The sequence below is a fragment of the Gymnodraco acuticeps genome, unplaced genomic scaffold, assembly GCF_902827175.1.
Source record: "Gymnodraco acuticeps unplaced genomic scaffold, fGymAcu1.1, whole genome shotgun sequence".
NCBI lineage: Eukaryota > Metazoa > Chordata > Actinopteri > Perciformes > Bathydraconidae > Gymnodraco > Gymnodraco acuticeps.
The window spans coordinates 1,272,182-1,290,118 of NW_022990692.1; the positions used below are offsets into that span (position 1 = coordinate 1,272,182).

Sequence of the window (17,937 nt, forward strand, 5' to 3'; positions counted from 1 at the left end):
AAAATTAAGGCGAGCATTAATATTTTAATTCACCGTTGAAGGGTGAGACTGGTACCCATGACAGCCATAATATTGTCATGCAGGCAGAAGTCACGCTACGGTTGGGCAAAACTCTTTGTGTAACTCCCCAACAAACCCCCACAATGCCAACATGTTTTTTCTTTCATTTTCTTCACAATCACATGACTTCTCGTCAGCGAACTAATCCAGCATCAAAAATGTAATGATAATAGACCATAATACATTTGATACTTACGCACATTTATTTTGGTCTAGCCTTGTTTTTCAAAGCTATAGCATGACAAAAAACAACAAGTATTACAAATATATACACCTCTTTATACTGTCTTTTCAAGTATATGTCTCAAAGTGTCTTAGAGAAATAAACACTATTAGTTTGAGCTTTTTAAAACAAAATCTGCTGCTGATTCAGAAATAAATCAAGATTCTTATACTTGGTATTAATCATCTTTAAAAAACATCTGCCATCTGTTGGACAAATAATGTTACAACACTGTCAATAAAGGACAGTTTGCATGGTGCAGAGAATTATTTTTTTTAAATCAGGATATATAAGGTTTCATTACATTTCTTGGTCATGGACTCTGACCTGAGTTTCAACAGTCACATTAAAACTGTTACTAAATCAGCCTACTATCACCTAAAGAATATATCTAGGATTAAAAGACTAAGTCACAGCAGGATTTGGAAAAACTTGTCCATGCTTTTATCTTCAGTAGACTCGACTACTGTAATGGTGTCTTCACAGGTCTCACTAAAAAAAATCTATTAGAAAGCTGCAGCTAATTCAGAACGCTGCTGCTCGAGTCCTCACTAACACTAAGAAAGTGGATCACATCACTCCTGTTCTGAAGTCTTTACACTGGCTTCCTGTGTGTCAAAGAATAGATTTCAAAATACTGCTGCTGGTTTATAAAGCACTGAATGGTTTAGGCCCAAAATACATTTCTGACCTCCTGCTAAATTATGAACCATCCAGATCTCTCAGGTCTTCAGGGACTGGTCAGCTTTCTGTCCCCAGAGTCAGAACTAAACATGGAGAAGCAGCGTTCAGTTATTATGCTCCAAATATCTGGAACAAACTCCCAGAAACCTGCAGGTCCGCTGCAACTCTGACTACTTTTAAATCCAGGCTGAAGACTTTTCTTTTTGTCGCTGCTTTTAATTGAACTATTCATATCTTAAACTGCACTGTAACTTTTATCCATGTACTTTTTTCTTTTAATGTTTATTTTATTAGCTTTTCTTTTTAATGACTGATTTTAACTGCCATTTTCTTAATGTCTTTCATTTTTTGTAAAGCACTTTGAATTGCCTTGTGTTGAAAAGTGCTATATAAATAAACTTGCCTTGCCTTGCCTTGCCTTGCCTTACAGATATATCCCAGCTTGGTTTTTTTAAATGTTTTACATCAGAAGATTTTAGGTTTAAACCTTTTCTAATTTGTTGTCTCAGCAACATTTACTATTTTGTGTGTGTTCCCTGATATATCCCCACTTTCATTTGTTTTAACTCTAATGCAATTCAACGTTATGAGACAATCTAAAAAACCAGGCTCAGTTAAAGGAATTCTTAACGTTTTTATTAGTTATTATTCTTGATGGGATACTACACCTGATGCTGTAATGTAACTGGGTCATTTTAAGGTCAAAGGTGTCCCTTTTTGTAAAGACCCCTTAAGAAAACATAATTTTAGAGACAAGGTGGAAACATTTACCTTGATGTGGTTTGTAAAATGAATACATTTTTTCTTGCCTTTAGCCTTTTTTTAAATTGAACAATATAAATGTGTTTGTACATGTGTTTGTACTCCATTGCTGGAACTTATAATGGAATTACTTTGTTTGTTTAAAGTTGAATCGTTGTGCAGAGTTCAGCATTGAGCACGTAAACACACGGGACCACACCGCCCGGTTTGAGCTGGACAACCGGTCGGTCTGCATTGAGATGCGGACAGAAGGTGGAAAGGTACCAACATGTGTCAAATCCAGGCAGTCAAAAATATGCCGGCAGTTACCTGATTTTGCCTTCAAAATAATGCAAAGAAAATCATTTTATATACGACCGAAGATGTAACAAATTGGAACCTTCCACCCTACTTTTTTCACAATACATGTCTTTGGAATGACGCTATTAATTTGAGTTCAACTTAATTTGACTAGTGTAGCAATTCTAATTTAGTAGGCTACGAAAGTGACCTATATGTTGTTGTTTTATTTATATTTTTGTTTATTCGATATTAGTTGATCATGATTAATTATCCTACAGATTCCCATCGACATTTAGGTAAAACATTTTTTTTGCCAGTTTCTGAGATTCCCTGTAATTCTAAGCCAAAAAGCTACTTGAATATGCAAATTAGCAAAGTTTAGAAGACTGAAAAGTAACGTTTTAATGACAGCTTGAGTTTAAACGTTTAAACCATAGGTTTAAACCAGACAATTGTCAGAACTAAACTGAGGCAAATACAAGCTTTTATTTTGAAAGTGTTATTCCGGATGTTTAGATATCCCTCCCCTTTACACAGGTGCATCAAACTGGGAGATAATTACCAACGTGGGTCCATACCGAGGATACGCGTTTTTACTACAAAACAACCTTTATCACGTAAAAATATCTTTCATGGAGAAAATAATGCGCTTTTAATTCATAATTGAACATTTAAGCAACTTTACAAACCATGAGAGGAGACACAACTAAGGTAAATCTTCAGTTAATTAAATCTCGTATGAATCGTGTGCGAATCATGCAAGTTTTTTTTAATGTTTTACTAGAATAAGGATTGTTTAAAATTGTGTTTGAAGCGTTTCTTTTGGGTTATTTGTATTTATTTTTTAAACATTTTATTTTAAGGATAATGAAATGGACGCGGCGGATGAACACGGAGGAAGTGCAGAGGCTGCAACCGGAGAAAGAAGATCTGTAAGTACTTTTAAATAACATTTGTGGGTAACAAAGTTGTTGAAGTTTTGATGGTGGTTTGGAATCTTTAGTTCTAGAAATATCCCAGCAAACACAGCAACCTAAATTCCACCATCTTTTTCCACGTTTTTCATATTTCAATTGTTATTGTCAGGGCTCAAAGTGAAGCTGATTTTCCTGTACTCAGGGCCGGCTCTAGACAATTTGCTGCCCTAGGCGAGATTTTAGCCCCCCCCCCCAGCCAGAGAATCGTACAGTTGAAAAGATAAAGCTCAATAGAGTATCCAAGGAATACACAAGAGAATGGGGGATGGACGCCACATCCTCTAGGTGGGTCCGGGGTATGCCCCCCCGGGAATACATGTTTTAACATTTTAAAGTAAAATGCTTCACTCTGGTGCACTTTGAGCATAATTACTACTAGATCTACCGGTAAAAATATCGGTTTACATTTTAATAATCAAATAAGTATGTGAACATAACCAATAACCTACCATAGCCAATAACAAATAAATGTAACTTATTTTATTTTTGTTGTTCATTCATATCTTATACATTTATGTATGCTTATTTTTTTATCTCCAGTTTTAAACGATATATTTGGTTTTCTTTCCTATAGTATACTGTCCATTGAAATTATTTCAAACCTGTTTATCCCAATCATTATAAAGGAGTGCCTTGGAAATATGTGTTTACATAAATTGTGATAAACGTTTGAGACCCCATCATTTGTATATAGAAAAACATAATCAGCTGATTTTAAAAAACAAACTGTAAACTACAGCCTTTACGTTAATACATACAGTGACATAAAAAGTACAACATGTGCCATCCGGAGTAAAATCTCACAAAATTGAATACAACCAATACCTCAAAATTACATATCCATATCCAGCATTCTCATTTATGTTTAATTTATTGAAACATACCTGATTGGTTGAGAACAATTTGCCATCAGCAATAAAAGCAGTGTGTAATTGTGTGTTTGTCTTTTCTTCAGAGTATTGAGACGCTACAAAAGATGCTTAAGAGAGTGTCTCAAAGCCCTTTCCAAAGTCAATACACGGTTAGTGGACACACACACACACACACACACACACACACACACACACACACACACACACACACACACACACACACATACCATGTATACATCACTTCAGGGGACATTACATTGACTTACATGCATTTCCTGGAGACTTATCCTAACCTTAACCATAACCAACACATGCCTTACCCTAACCCTTACCCTTACCCTAACCCTAATCCTAAACCTAACCAAGTCTTCACCCTACAATTAATGATTCCCCTCATGGGGACCTCCAATTTGTCCCCATAAGGGAAGCCAGTCCCCACACGTGACTATGTAAACAGATTTAGGTCCCCACAAGTATAGTAATGCTAGACCACACACACACACACACACACACACACACACACACACACACACACACACACACACACACACACACTTGCAGTACAAAATAACACACTTTTACATACTCTCACTTTGTTTTTGCATCTCAAACACACACCATAACACCAATAGAGGTATCTTTGACGTCTTCCCTTCTTACAATCCTGGATGAACATGAAACAATAAAAAGCTCCCTTATGAAAATGTCATTTGATTTTTTTTATTGCCTCCTCAGACTCTTGTTTCAACCTCAGACTCGAATGGATCATCTATGAATGAGCCTCAGAACAAACAGGTGGGAGGACGATGATAACTGCAGATTTCAGCTTATTTTATACACAAAAGTACAGGTTAAAAAGTACTACCTGGCCACTGTATTTCCCAAAGTACTATTAATACTTCCTACAACCAGTGCGGAACATCTTGTTTACATTTCTGACATGACGCATTACTTTTATATCACTTATCGCATATTTCAAATCTTTGTGCTCCCACGCTTTCCTTCACAAATATTTGTTGTTGTTTATTAAGTTTAACATTTGTTTGGTTCACAGGACGAGCAGTTCCTTATTGATCTCGCAGATGTGACAGACAAACAGCAGCTAAACATCGGACGGGTGAGACTCAACATCTGCACAGGATAACATGTAGTACAACCTAGAGAAATTACACCCAAGTTTAATCAGAATTGTCTCAAATTTGCCGTAAAAAATATTTATGAAATGTTTTTAAGATCTTGTTACTGTTGCGGCACATGATGAATCCACACCCTGTCTGTTGTTTCGTTTGCTTGAAGCACAATATTATGAACTGTTAATGTAGGTGTGTTTCCATGTAAGCCTCTGACTAGACCTTTTCTAAAAATAACTCGGCATGTGAAAAGGATGAAGTAAGTTTAGGGTGTGTTTTCATGTTTGAAATTAACTAATTGGGCTCTAATTAGCTACAACATAAGCTGGGGATTTACCTAATGCTGTCTGAGAGCCTTTGTTATACTTTGAATTGTGCCTGCCCTTATTTTGAAAATCATTTAACTTAACCTAACATTTCTGCTGTGTCATTGTCTTTATTATTTCAGAGTCTAGGGCAGGAAACTCCCCATTTAAATCCCCAGGTAAGGCTTCAGATGCCTGTTTAACTGGATTCAAGCTTTCTCTCAACAATCCAAGTGAAATCGAACACTTCTTATTTACTTTCCTTTTCTTTGTTTATCAGAATGGAGTCAGTGGGGGTTTGGCCAGAAGTCACCCTTTTTACACTAATGATTTGGTAAATACAAGGACTCCTGCTTCTAAACCCACATCACAACTTCCTCTTAACTATTTTAATTGTCATTAAGCTTGTTCCTAATTACATTTATGTTCTGCTATCAGGGATCTGGTCATGTGATGGAGGACGAATGGAGGAAGACTTCAGAAGCAGTAAACCTTGAGGCCATCTTTGTCCCTCCGCCTGAATTTCAGAGTTCACCTCTGGATCTTCAGCCTGAAAAAAGTACTGAAAATGGAGCTGAATTTTCTGAACTTCCAAAGGACCTATTCCAGACCGTTGCCCCTAACCGTGTGCAAAGCCACTTCCAGACACCGACATCGGCCCAAAATGCATCTGCCAATGGCCATTTTCTTGACAAAACTCTGAACTTGCCAGATATATTCAAACCTGTGCCATCTGAAACACGAGATGAAGGGGTCGATCTTTTCCAGGCTGCTAAAGGAGATGATTTATTCTATGCTACATGCACAAGTGAGGTTAACCTCTTTAAAAAACCTTTCAGTGTTTTTGAGGATCCATTTGAATCTCCTACAAACAAGGAGGAAGATCTGTTCCAGTCTTCACAGCCAAACATAGCAAACCCATCGCCATTGACCGAAGAGGCGGATTTGATTCGGGCAGGTCCGAATAGAAATGGGGAACGCTTCCACATCGGGGAAAACAAACAAGATTCCTTTATGAAAGAGGACCTTTTTGGCATGTCTTCTTTTAAGAAAAATCTGGATGTATTCTCACCTTCATCCACAAATTCAGTCGATCCATTCCCAAGCCCGATTACAAGGGATTTATTCCAAGACGTTTCCAGTTTGGAAGACCCGTTTGGCACCACACCCGTGAGATCAAATGATCCTTTCCAAGATGTTTCACCTTGGACTCCAGATATCTTCCAACCACTTCCCTCGAAGACCAACAGCATGGATGTTTTTGGGATGACTTTCAGCAATACTGCCCCTAAAGCAGTTTACTCCACATCGTCTGTTAGTAGCCCACCAGACATGAAGTTGGACATGCTATCGTCACCAGATCTGTTCAAGACAACGGCAATAAAAGCTCCTCCTCCAGCGGTCAGGCCGAAGTCGTCCATCAGGCAACACGGTATTATCTTGACGACCCCCCAGGGGAGCACGCATGATATTCTTCAGCCGAGTCCCTTCAGTCGGGCCAGGAATCTGTCCATGACACCAAGCCAGTCTGCAGCGGAAAAGTCTCATGTATGTACCATTGGATATTTAGATAACCATCAAATCATTTACATTGTAGTTCATTGCATTCTAAAGCAGGGGTGTCCAACTCAAGGCCCGTGGGCCAAATCCGGCCCACAACCTCATTTTATGTGGCCCGCAAGAGCTTGCAAAGAATATAATATGTTTATTATACGGTTACATTGAATCTTGAATTGAATCTTGAATCTACATGCCGCTTTACAGAAGCACATTGCCGAAAAACTACATGTCCCACAATGCATCTCGTTTTGTGACATGCACACTGAAGAGACTTGCAATTATTTTCCCTAGACTTCTGCTTTCAGACGTAGCTAATTATGAAGTTATTACCCTACCCGATAATAATCCAATGCAGAGGCAATAATGTAATATACTACATTATTTTATATATATTACATATTTATATATGTATATTTTTATATAGTCTTAAAGTTACAACTGGCCCTTTGAGTCCAACCATAATGCTGATGTGGCCGCGATGCAATTGAGTTTGATACCCCTGTTTTAAGGGTCCCACTGTTCATAATTGCTCTAATACATATTTTCATCATGCCTTTTATACTTTCTTTTATAATCAAACTTGCAGGTTTCCAACTTCAAACGTCCACCAAAGCCACTTCCTCGAACTAGACCACCAAGGACAGAAAAGACACCCCTAGCAGAAAAGCTACCAAAACCAGAACGGCCGCCACCACCGACAAACCATGTGCGCAAAGAACACAATTCAGTCTCATGTTTTTGTTTCTCTGCTTGTTTAACTGTCTGCTACTTCACACTCTGTGCTGCCAATAACCCTATTTGCCTCTTTGGGACTAGATTGAAACAACAGACAAGCCTGAAAAACCAGAAAGGCCGCCAGCACCAGCAAACCCTGTATGTAAAGAAGACAGTTTTGCATAATGATCTTATTTCTCTACTACTGCAATTATTGAACTGTTAAAACCTTTTTGCTTTACCTCTTTTGGACTATTTTTTAGATTGCACCTGAAGCAATTGTACCGAAAACCTCTCCCAAACCAGCCTTCAGACCGCTTTCGAAACCAACACCTCTGGTATGCACGCTTTTGTATTTTCACTTTGATAGTTGACCTAATTATCTTGGGTAACAAAACATCTCTAGGATACCGGTCCACATCTGTAACGAGGAACAATATAAAATGTGTGGGTAGTTTGACGATTGAACAACAACTTTCTTTTTCAAATGTGTATTTTCTATTGTTAGGAGGAAACTAAAGAATTTGAAAAGGAAAACTTTGCTGTCTTTGAAGACATCCTGCTAATGGGACAGGTGAGTTTGAAGTGTTTTTCAATATCGGCATCTGTCATACAATAGGAAATGTTAACTTGATGTTAGTATAAGAGGAAAATATAGTCAGAAAATGGCAATCATGAGGAAGCTACATACACTCTAGGAGCTACACTATATTGAGGCAATATTATATGTTTGATTTGTTGGGACGTCATGAAATATTTTGTTACAGGAAAGATGTATTGAGGACTGGCCCGAAGACAGCCCTCAGCTTAACCCTCAATTTAGACCAGTAAGAAAACATTTTAATCACGTTTTATCTAAATGTTATTTTAAAGACATTTCAGCAACTGAATTGTGTTTTTTCTTCTTTCTCTTTAAAGTCTGGAACATTAAGACTACGGCGAGAATCAATGAGAGTAAGGCGCTCGTTATTCTATAGTTAGCATTGTTTGATTGTGAGAAGAGATTAATCACTAAGTAAATCTTATTTTTCTCTTAGATTAAGTTGGACTCTGAAGGAGGAAGTGCTGAGGATCTGGATGGTTTTGGGGTCAAGGTAACTCTACACCAGTTTCACTCAAAATGCAATTTTTAGAGAATCTATGTTTTAATCTTGTGTTTATACATGTTTTCTTTTAACAGAAAAAGGCCAAAAAGTTCAGATTGTCCATACTTTCCAGAAGAAGTTCGAAGGTAAATGACACAAAATAAGTGTTCTTAATGTGTTTACATGTCAGTCTTTGTAATATGAATCTTTTTCCGTTTGGAGAAGATTTCTGAGGAGCGGAGGAGCAGCACACTACCCACCCTCAGAAAATCATCCAAGGTATCACAATCAATGTTGTTAGCATCTGTAATTCTGGATTTAACATTCTCTACTACTCTATCTAGATAACAAATGGAAATATTAACGATGTAAACACTCCTATGTCTTTATAACTGCTCAGTTTAAATGCAATTATTCTGTTTTTCAGGAGTATTTATCAGAAACCAACATGTCTACAGAAGAGAATGAAGAGAGTGAGCAATATGGGATGGACTACAAAGTATGCTCTTTTGTTTCTGGACAGTAATTCTGTTTGTCTCAGTCGTGGTAATAAACCAGTGATGCTTTAACAATGTATTCTTTTGTCATCAGAAGAAAAATGTGAAGACCAAAGTCAATAAGCTGCTTAGAAGAGCGTCCGCTAATTCCACCGTGCTGGAGGGAAAGCAAATGAACGGACATTTACCTCAAGACCTGAAGGTGAGATATCGGAGACGTTATTTCTTTTTTCTGTATTTGCCATGCGAGTTACGTCCATTCCAGCCACCCTGTAGTGTGAAAAGCTTTCATACGTGTGACTTATTTGATCCATTCAGCAATTCTGATGTCTTTGTGATTCCACAACAGGCAGAAGAGATCCGAAGGCAAAGGGTCAGTAAGAAAGAGTCGACTGTACGCCGCTGGTCAGAGGTAAAGTACCTGCAGTGTGACAACTGTTTATTAAACTGGTTATTTTCTACATTTTCTGCTTCAGACAAGATGCAAGAAAAAAAAACGACCTTTTGATTTATTTATTTTTTATATGTAATTGATGAAAAATGCACAAAGTAGTATTAACAACCCAATATAGAGAAATGTAGCACAAAGTACTTCACATTTAAAGAAAGTAAATATGGAAATAACAAAAAAGGAAAGAATGCTAGATGAATGGATTGAAAAATTGAACGGCTTTTTATTAATAGAAATAAATAAAAATGACAAATACATCACATACTGTAAGATTTAATATACGATCCCACTGATATAGAGAAAAGTTAGAAATATTAAACATTTTACAGATATTTGCAGCATGCACATTAAACAAATATCCATTCTCTTCATCTCTGTTCTTATTTTTGACGAGTAGTAAACGTTTGAATTTTATAGAAAAAAACCTCAGAAAGCACATTAATGAATATCCTTTTAGTTAACGCTTTGTCAGGAAGTGATTTTCTTAGTAAACAGTTTTGGAGGAATCGCTAAATAGCTTTTGATGCTGTGTTCAATCATAACAGGGGACAGCTTTGGATGATGTCACTGGGGAAGAGGAGGAGGAGGAGGAAGAAGAAGATGAGGAGGAGGAATTGGGAGCCCAGCACAAAGAGGTTGACAGCCATGGACGTTCGAATACTTATAATAACACAACTTTAGATATTGAGACATTTAAGCACTGAATTCTCTGGCATGCATTGATTTGGGAAAACTATTCTTTTCTCTCTGTAGAAGAAAAAGAAGAAGATGAAAATTAAGTTTGTGCCTCACAGAGGATTTGCAATCACTGTGGAAAAGGTATCGCTCGTATCATGTACCGTACGTATTTGTTTATACACTGATACATTCACTTTAACTTAACTTTTCTATACACAGAAGGGAGCTCGCGGATACACACCTCGCAAAGACTCAAAGGTATGACTATTTAAACACATCAAGGCTCTGTAAAGGATGTGTGTGTTGCTTATGCATTGTATTTAACATACGGTCATGTCCAGCAGTGTAACGTGTGTGTTTTTTTTTTTTCTCCCAGGAGAGATCCCAAGATGAACTTTTCGGAGCACATGGCTACACCCCTCGTACGAAATCCCAGGTAACGACCCCCTACAGTTCAGTGAAGTAGACGGCAGTCTTTAATGGGAAAACTATCGATTTGATTTACTCATTTTCTATTGCTATGGTTTATTCCTGCTTTTTAGGTTCTGATTTTTTCAGTTTGAGTTGACGATTTTGATTAGCTATTTAAGTTCAGGCATGCTTATGACAGCTATTTATACAAAATAATGATGTTAAAGAAAATCCACTTGAAACTGCCTTTTTACGTGTAAGTTAAAGATATTTAAAATACTTTATTAATTCCAAATTGGGAGATGTTTGAGTTGCAGCAGCATGTAAAACAAAGTATTGCACATAATTAGAAATCAAAAATAAACAATCACTCAATATAAACATCTCAAAATAGAATAGAAAATACAAAAGTTGACTGAAGATACAAATCTGTAAACTACTATTGAAGGGTGCAATTATGGCTAACGCAATATAAAAGTAGGATATTATTTACATGTAATGTGCAAGAACGGCATTTTAAATTAAACATAATTCTGATTTAATGTACAGGATGATGCTTTTGAGGAAGTAGAGAGACGCCACACTCTTCACTCAACTAGCAAGGTACTTTATTTGTATTCTTACCATTTTACGATGTGTTTCTTGACATATTTTATAATTTTACTGTTATTTGCTGCATGGTTTTCACTGTATGCTGCTCGAATACTAACCTTCTTTTGAATCTGTTGCTTAGGCTGCTTACATGGACGATAAGCACTTCCAGAAACCACGCTGTATGTCTGCAGGATTCGATGGAGACGAAGACCCATATGAAATGGAAGACTGCAAACCTGTAACGATCTTATTTCTATTTCATACATACATTTTCTGGAACATATACCTGTTTCACTAAAATAGTATTTTTTTTTTTTGTCATCAATAGAAGAAACCAACGAAGATGAAGATGCTACAAACGGGTCGTCGAAGCTCGAGGGTAATTTTTTTTGGTTTAAAAGCAATAAGAGATGAAGAAAATCGTGTTTACCTCATTTTTTAATGCATTTATTTAAATAGGAGAACATGCTGGATTTCAACAATGCTCAGAAAAAGAAGGGCAGCTTCTCAGCGGAGGAGTTAGACGACGACGAGTGGATGGAGGACTGCAAACCGGTACATTGTTAAATGCTTTAAATATAAGATAAGATAGTACTTTATTGATCCCAATTTGGGACATTTTTGCATTGCGCACATGGCATTGTACAATACAAATTCAAGACAAGAAATAAACAAGAAAGTAGAAAATATACATGTTGAATTTAACAAGGTATTATATATACATATGACAGACATTAATATTGAACAGATTATATAAATGTACAATGTGGTTTTATTCCAAGAGAAACTATGAAGCAGAGATATGCACAAGATGATGCCATGTACATACTGTAGCTACCAAGTCACCGTAATAATGGTCCAGACTTAATCTCTTTAAGCTTTTTTTAACATGAAATATTGTGTTCCTTCTTTAAGAAACCCTCCAAAAAGAAAGGCCCTCTTCCCGTCCCGCGCAAATCAGCCAAAGGTCAGAGAGAGGCGACTGGATTCAGCCAGCAGAACCCTCAGCAAGCAGCCAGCGTATGTTTGATTCACATTTTGATTGCATTCATATATTTTCTGTTGTATTGACTATTTCTAACATTATTTTGCAGGATCCCTTCGCTGAGGACGACGTTACCCAAACAGGAAAAGCTTTCATGAGTCCCGGGGAGACGTATTACAGCGAGGAGGGTGAAGTGGACACCTGCAAACCGGTATTTCTCACGGTCACTTTTACTGCTTTACTCTGCAGTTATTTAACCTTATCACCTAATCTTAACACCTTTTTATGTTCAACAGAAGAAGAAATCAAAACTTAAAGGCTTCAAAAAACACAAGCCGAAGGTGAATCAGCGAGTTCTTCTAAAATCACATTAGGAATTAAGTTAGAAAGTATGACATGCTCACTATGTGTTTCCTCTTGATACCAGAGTAAAGCCAATCACCCAGAGTATGAGGATCCAGCCGGAGCTACGTCAGCTGACTTCCTGTCGGAGGCTGCCAGGGTATGTATGTGCTCTCTAAGAGGAAGTAATACATGTGTTGCTTACTTGGCAAGTGATTTATGTCAACATGGTATGTCTTCATACTTAGATAAACTTCCTCATCTCCAGTTCAAACCAGGTGTCCTGATCAATGTCAATTGTTTTGTGTTATCAGATTTACTTTTCTGATTCATGTATTAAATAGTCCCGTGCAGCACTGATGTCTCTACATACTGTATGTTGAAGTTTCTCAGATACATTTGATCTTATTGTCCTATTCTTTTTAACACACTGTTCCGCACCGCATTTTATTGACTGTCCTTTACTTTATTTATTATTCTAACCTTTTATGCTCTTAACCTTTTTTTTACATTACCATATTGTATTCAATATGCTCCTTAGATAACTTTTATTATTTTCTCCTTATAGCATTGTGAAGCACCTTGAGATGACGTTGTTTTTAAAGCGTGCGATATAAATGAAATGTATTATTATTATTACACTCTTAAAGCTTGTAAAAGCACCGTAGAAATAACATAATAATAATACTATTGCACACTCAAGCTTATTTTCTAAATCCTGATCGTCAGAGTCACTCTAGGTCACCAACGATCGTCTGGCATTGTTTACCCAAGCTACACATGAGAAATAATTGTTTTTCACTGTAAGCTTATTCATCTTGTCGTGTGTATTCCTGATGGGACACATTCCTCTGACATGTGACGGAGCCGGTACAGCCACATTACACACACACACTCCCCAACACACCCCCCAGTGTAGGAAAGCCTAAAGAGTCTCGCATAAAGCCAGGTTCTTATTACTCATCTATGTTATAAGTTAAAGTATGTTTTAAAGACGTATTTACGGGCTTGTTTATGTCACCCCCCCCCCCCCCTCATGCAGGCGGAGTGGCTGGCAGCTCAGATGGACGAGCAGGCTTTAGAAGAGCTGGAGGACGACTACGAGGACGGGGTCAGTTTCTATTTAATTAGATTAAATGCAAATCGTCCACTTCACCACAATGCATTTCCCTTTTTTAGTCTTTCATTCAACCTTTAATTTAAATACTGTGTAAATGGCCGCCGTATAGTTCACTTGGTCTCTGTGGTGACCTGCGTTCAAATAAATAATAAAAATACTATTAATTGAAAATAATAAACCTAGGAACCTTTTTTAAATGAATGAATGGAAATGAATCTGTTTTTCAAGAACAGCAAGGATAGAAGTCAACAATGGCGTGTGAATTTCCTTTTGTGATGTTGTGACACTTATGCTTTTTGTTTCCGTCACAGGACACGGACAGTTTGATGGAGTGGTGGCACACAGTGGAGCGTGAGTCACATTGACATTTATTTTGAGTAACAGATTGAATAACCTGATTAATACAAAAGCACTTGGATGACACCTGTTGCTTCCTTTCAGAATGGGACGAGGTGCCATCAGACGACGAGGACAAAGTCTTAAAAGAGGACGAATCTAAGTACGTCAGTTTATATTAATTTTGAAGTATTGGTCTTGTAAAATTATAAACAAGCTGCTTGTACAACTGATTGTGGGAGGAAAAGTCCTTGATTCTTTGTTTCAGTGACTTTTCCAGCAAAAAAGCCAAACATTTGAGGTTTTCTTTGCCATATATGATGCTAAACTAAATATAGTTTGGATTTGTAAAAAGAGTAGACCTTTGGCTTTTGGAAAATGTAATGGGTTTACATTTGTTTGGCTGCTTTCTTAGGCAAGGCAAGTTTATTTATATAGCACTTTTCAACACAAGGCAATTCAAAGTGCTTTACAAAAAAATGAAAGACATTAAGAAAATGGCATTTAAAATCAGTCATTAAAAAGAAAAGCTAATAAAATAAACATTAAAAGAAAAAATACATGGATAAAAGTTACAGTGCAGTCTAAGATATGAATAGTTCAATTAAAACTTACTGACAGGACCAAGCATAACTTTGCTTCTGCTTCCGAATAAACCCCAGGTCGTTCACCATCTTGGCGGACAAGGTTCAACACGGCCTGCGTGTCTTCAACAAAATCTTCACGGAGCGAGCCGAGTTCCTCTGGCAGTCCATCCTCAGGCTGCACGCCATCGCCGACAACATCAACACTTTCCACCACAAAGCCAAGATCGCCAGCATCACCGGAGGAACCACCACGGCTGTGGGGGGGGGTGGCGGCCATCGCTGGTCTGGCTCTGGCACCTTTTACCTTCGGAGCCTCTCTGGTGATAACCGCTGTTGGTGTGGGAGTGGCGACGGCCGGAGGAATCGCTTCAGCCTCAGCGGCAATCTCAGATAACGTTCACAACCTGCACGACCGCAAGAAGGTGAGCCATAATCTGAAAAGGGAGGAAATGTCACAGAAGTATGGAAGCCAATTGGTGCCAGTATAAAAAAAATCAAGACCTGATGGATGTCATTTTAAGGACTAACATACTCAAAATAATGACTTAGTTAAGTGTTAAGTTATTTTGAAAGTTTAAATCATTATTTTGCAGAACCAAGTCATTTTACTTCTCAAGAACAAAACATACAATCAATATCTTCTCGTCAAAGCCACCAAACTCCATCAACAAAAACGTCATTTTTAAACCACATAAACTCAACAGAAGCAAAATAAAACTCCTAAAAAAATCTTTTTGGTTAGTCTTTCCACTGATTCAACATTCACCAACTCTGGTTTGAGAGTTTGAACGAGACATTGAATTTAAGACGAGAAAAAAACACACCTGGAAATAAACTGAAAGGTAATCTCCCTACTGTCAATGGGAAAGGAGTCCTATTTATTTCCATGTATAAAAAGCCTGCAAGCCAGCACCTCATTACAATAGGTGTGTGTTTACCTCTTGTTTTATGTCATGAATTAGCACACTTTCAAAGATACAAATGTAGAAAAGCACTGGTTGGTCCAAACTCCTGCTTGAAATGACTTGTTTTAACATCAAACCGAAGACTATGGACTCTCCCTCCTCTTCCTTCCCAAGGCAAGTTTATTTATATAGCACCTTTCAACACAGGGCAATTCAAGGTGCTTTACAAAAATGAAAGACATTCAGACAAAGGCATTTAAAAACAGTCGTTAAAAAGAAAAGATAATAAAAGAAACATTAAAAGACTGTCAAAGTTTTCCCCAAAACTAAGAAAATAGCCACAGTCGTACCTAGTAACTATAAAGCTCACAATAGTTTTAGTAAAACTGTGTATGTACCCTCGAACTATAAGATCCTTTAGTTTTTTCCAAAACTAATAAAAACTGGCCTCTAGTTTGACCCACAAACCATTTAAAAGTACTTTAGCTAAGTCTACCTGTGTCTTCCCTAGGTGGAGATAGTGCTTGGTGACTATGAAGCTCACCTGCTGGCCATCGGGAAGATCCTCCACTTTGTCAACCAGGGCCTCATCAAGCTCCGCGGGCACCCTTTCCTCCGGTCGGGCACCCAACACTACTCCAAGGACTGGGAGATCCGCCGCGCGGTGCAGATGATCAGCCTGGTGGACAAGCCCGTGATGCGCGGGACGGAGACAACGGACGACTTGGTCGCTTCCGTCCAAGGACTCTTCACCGGCATGGACAAGTACTTCGCCAAGGACACCCGAGAGCTGAAGAAAGGCTGCAAGAAGGAGGTGGTGTGTAAGATAAAGGAGGTGGCCAATGTGCTCAACGTCGGCATAGTGGAGCTCAACTCCATCCGAGAGGAGCTGCAGGATGCTACCGGAAACATGTGAGGAGGACACTTTGAATATAGGTATTTCTTTAAAAACCTGTGAGCTACTTCCTGCAGAAGGACACTTTGAATATAGGTATTTCTAAAGGCACCACCACCCCCTCTACTGGCTAAATGAGGGAACTGTCGGTGTGAAGGAGTCCATCGGTCCAGTACCTGCAGTTTCAGACATTTAAGGCTGTTTTATTTTAAATATCCATTGAGGCTGTAGATTGCTCTTGTATTTGTGAAAAAGTGTAAGATGTTTATTGTATGCACATGAAAAGGTTAACAGGGAAACGGGCACTTTTTTTGAGCACTGTATGCATGTTCTGAGGGTAAACCGTTAAAAGTAGCTTTGTGGTCACAGGTGTTTTAGTTTAAATATTTGAAATGATTTTTGCTTAAAATTATCCACCCACTGTATTTACTGAAGGAGCTTTATTTCACTTTTCTGACACAGTTTCAACCATGTGTTCAATTGTATTTTATTTTCTGCATTTCCTATTTTTAGGAAAGTTTTACAAACCCCAATGTCAGATATCGGTATAATGATACAAATGTTTTTAGTTGAGAATCTACAATGAAACGACACAGACAAAGAAGGACCCTTGCATCGCCTTATGGAGTTTGTAACATTTTAAATTGTTGTAAAAATACATGATAGGTTGGTAAAGTAGTAGTGTTTACCTACAGCATTACAGTACTTTTTGTTGAATACGATATTGTTTACATATTCACAATAAAAATGAATGTTGTATATAGGGTAATTTATTTTTAATATGTAACTGTGCTAAGACAATGATTCAAATTACTAAATAACTACACATCTGAGTAATGAAGAATGTTTATTTCTCCTCTTCTTTTGGTCTTACCATGTGGCATCCATGTAAATGTCTTTGTGTTTGCAGGTAGACACGGTTATACTATTCCTACCTTGATAACCTTTATAATATTCTATCAAATTGTCAAACTTAAAGCAGACTTTTGACATGTTAATAGGTTGTGATTACAAAAATGTGTCTATTACTTTATGTTTTTATTGTCAAATAATTTTTTCTGGGTTATACTCATGCATTTATTTGTCGTTGAATGTATTAATATATATTAAGATATGTCAGTGTAACAGAATGTTTGAATAAAGACTATTTGCTTGATACTTTAAACTGATTTCAATGGTGTTAATATTGTCATGGTAAACACTCTAATTCAACTATTTAGAGATGTAAATACATTGAGGAATTGTGTTAAGACTCTTTTGTAGAACTGTGGTAAAAATAGGTGAATATTTACTGATTCAGTTATTTTCAAATAATGACTAAATACATCATATTTCAAAGTAAATACCACTCAAGTTATATAATAGATGTTTTACTTTAAACCCTTACATTTGTATTTTTTAAATAGATTTTCAGCCTACATTTTCTCGTTTTTAAACCTGAGGTGTTTCCTTAAGGCTTCAACAGGAAATAGGCCACACCCC

The 17,937-nt window shown here is 37.4% G+C and overlaps 1 protein-coding gene across 1 annotated transcript; it reads left to right on the top strand.

The window, feature by feature from the left end:
• Positions 1-2,545: 2,545 nt before the first annotated feature.
• si:cabz01007807.1 lies at positions 2,546-17,592 on the top strand. The gene is given in 38 exon segments (XM_034230415.1): positions 2,546-2,722; positions 2,875-2,943; positions 3,944-4,009; positions 4,596-4,655; positions 4,915-4,977; positions 5,439-5,474; positions 5,576-5,629; positions 5,734-6,843; positions 7,442-7,561; positions 7,672-7,728; positions 7,833-7,907; positions 8,078-8,143; positions 8,337-8,396; positions 8,488-8,523; positions 8,607-8,663; positions 8,750-8,800; positions 8,880-8,933; positions 9,082-9,153; positions 9,246-9,353; positions 9,501-9,563; positions 10,148-10,237; positions 10,356-10,421; positions 10,500-10,538; positions 10,657-10,716; positions 11,241-11,294; positions 11,425-11,523; positions 11,614-11,664; positions 11,745-11,840; positions 12,201-12,305; positions 12,380-12,481; positions 12,567-12,611; positions 12,698-12,772; positions 13,655-13,723; positions 14,044-14,083; positions 14,174-14,231; positions 14,731-14,914; positions 14,916-15,077; positions 16,072-17,592. Coding segments are annotated over 38 exon segments (4,098 nt in total). The 5' UTR covers positions 2,546-2,701; the 3' UTR covers positions 16,477-17,592.
• Positions 17,593-17,937: the final 345 nt, after the last annotated feature.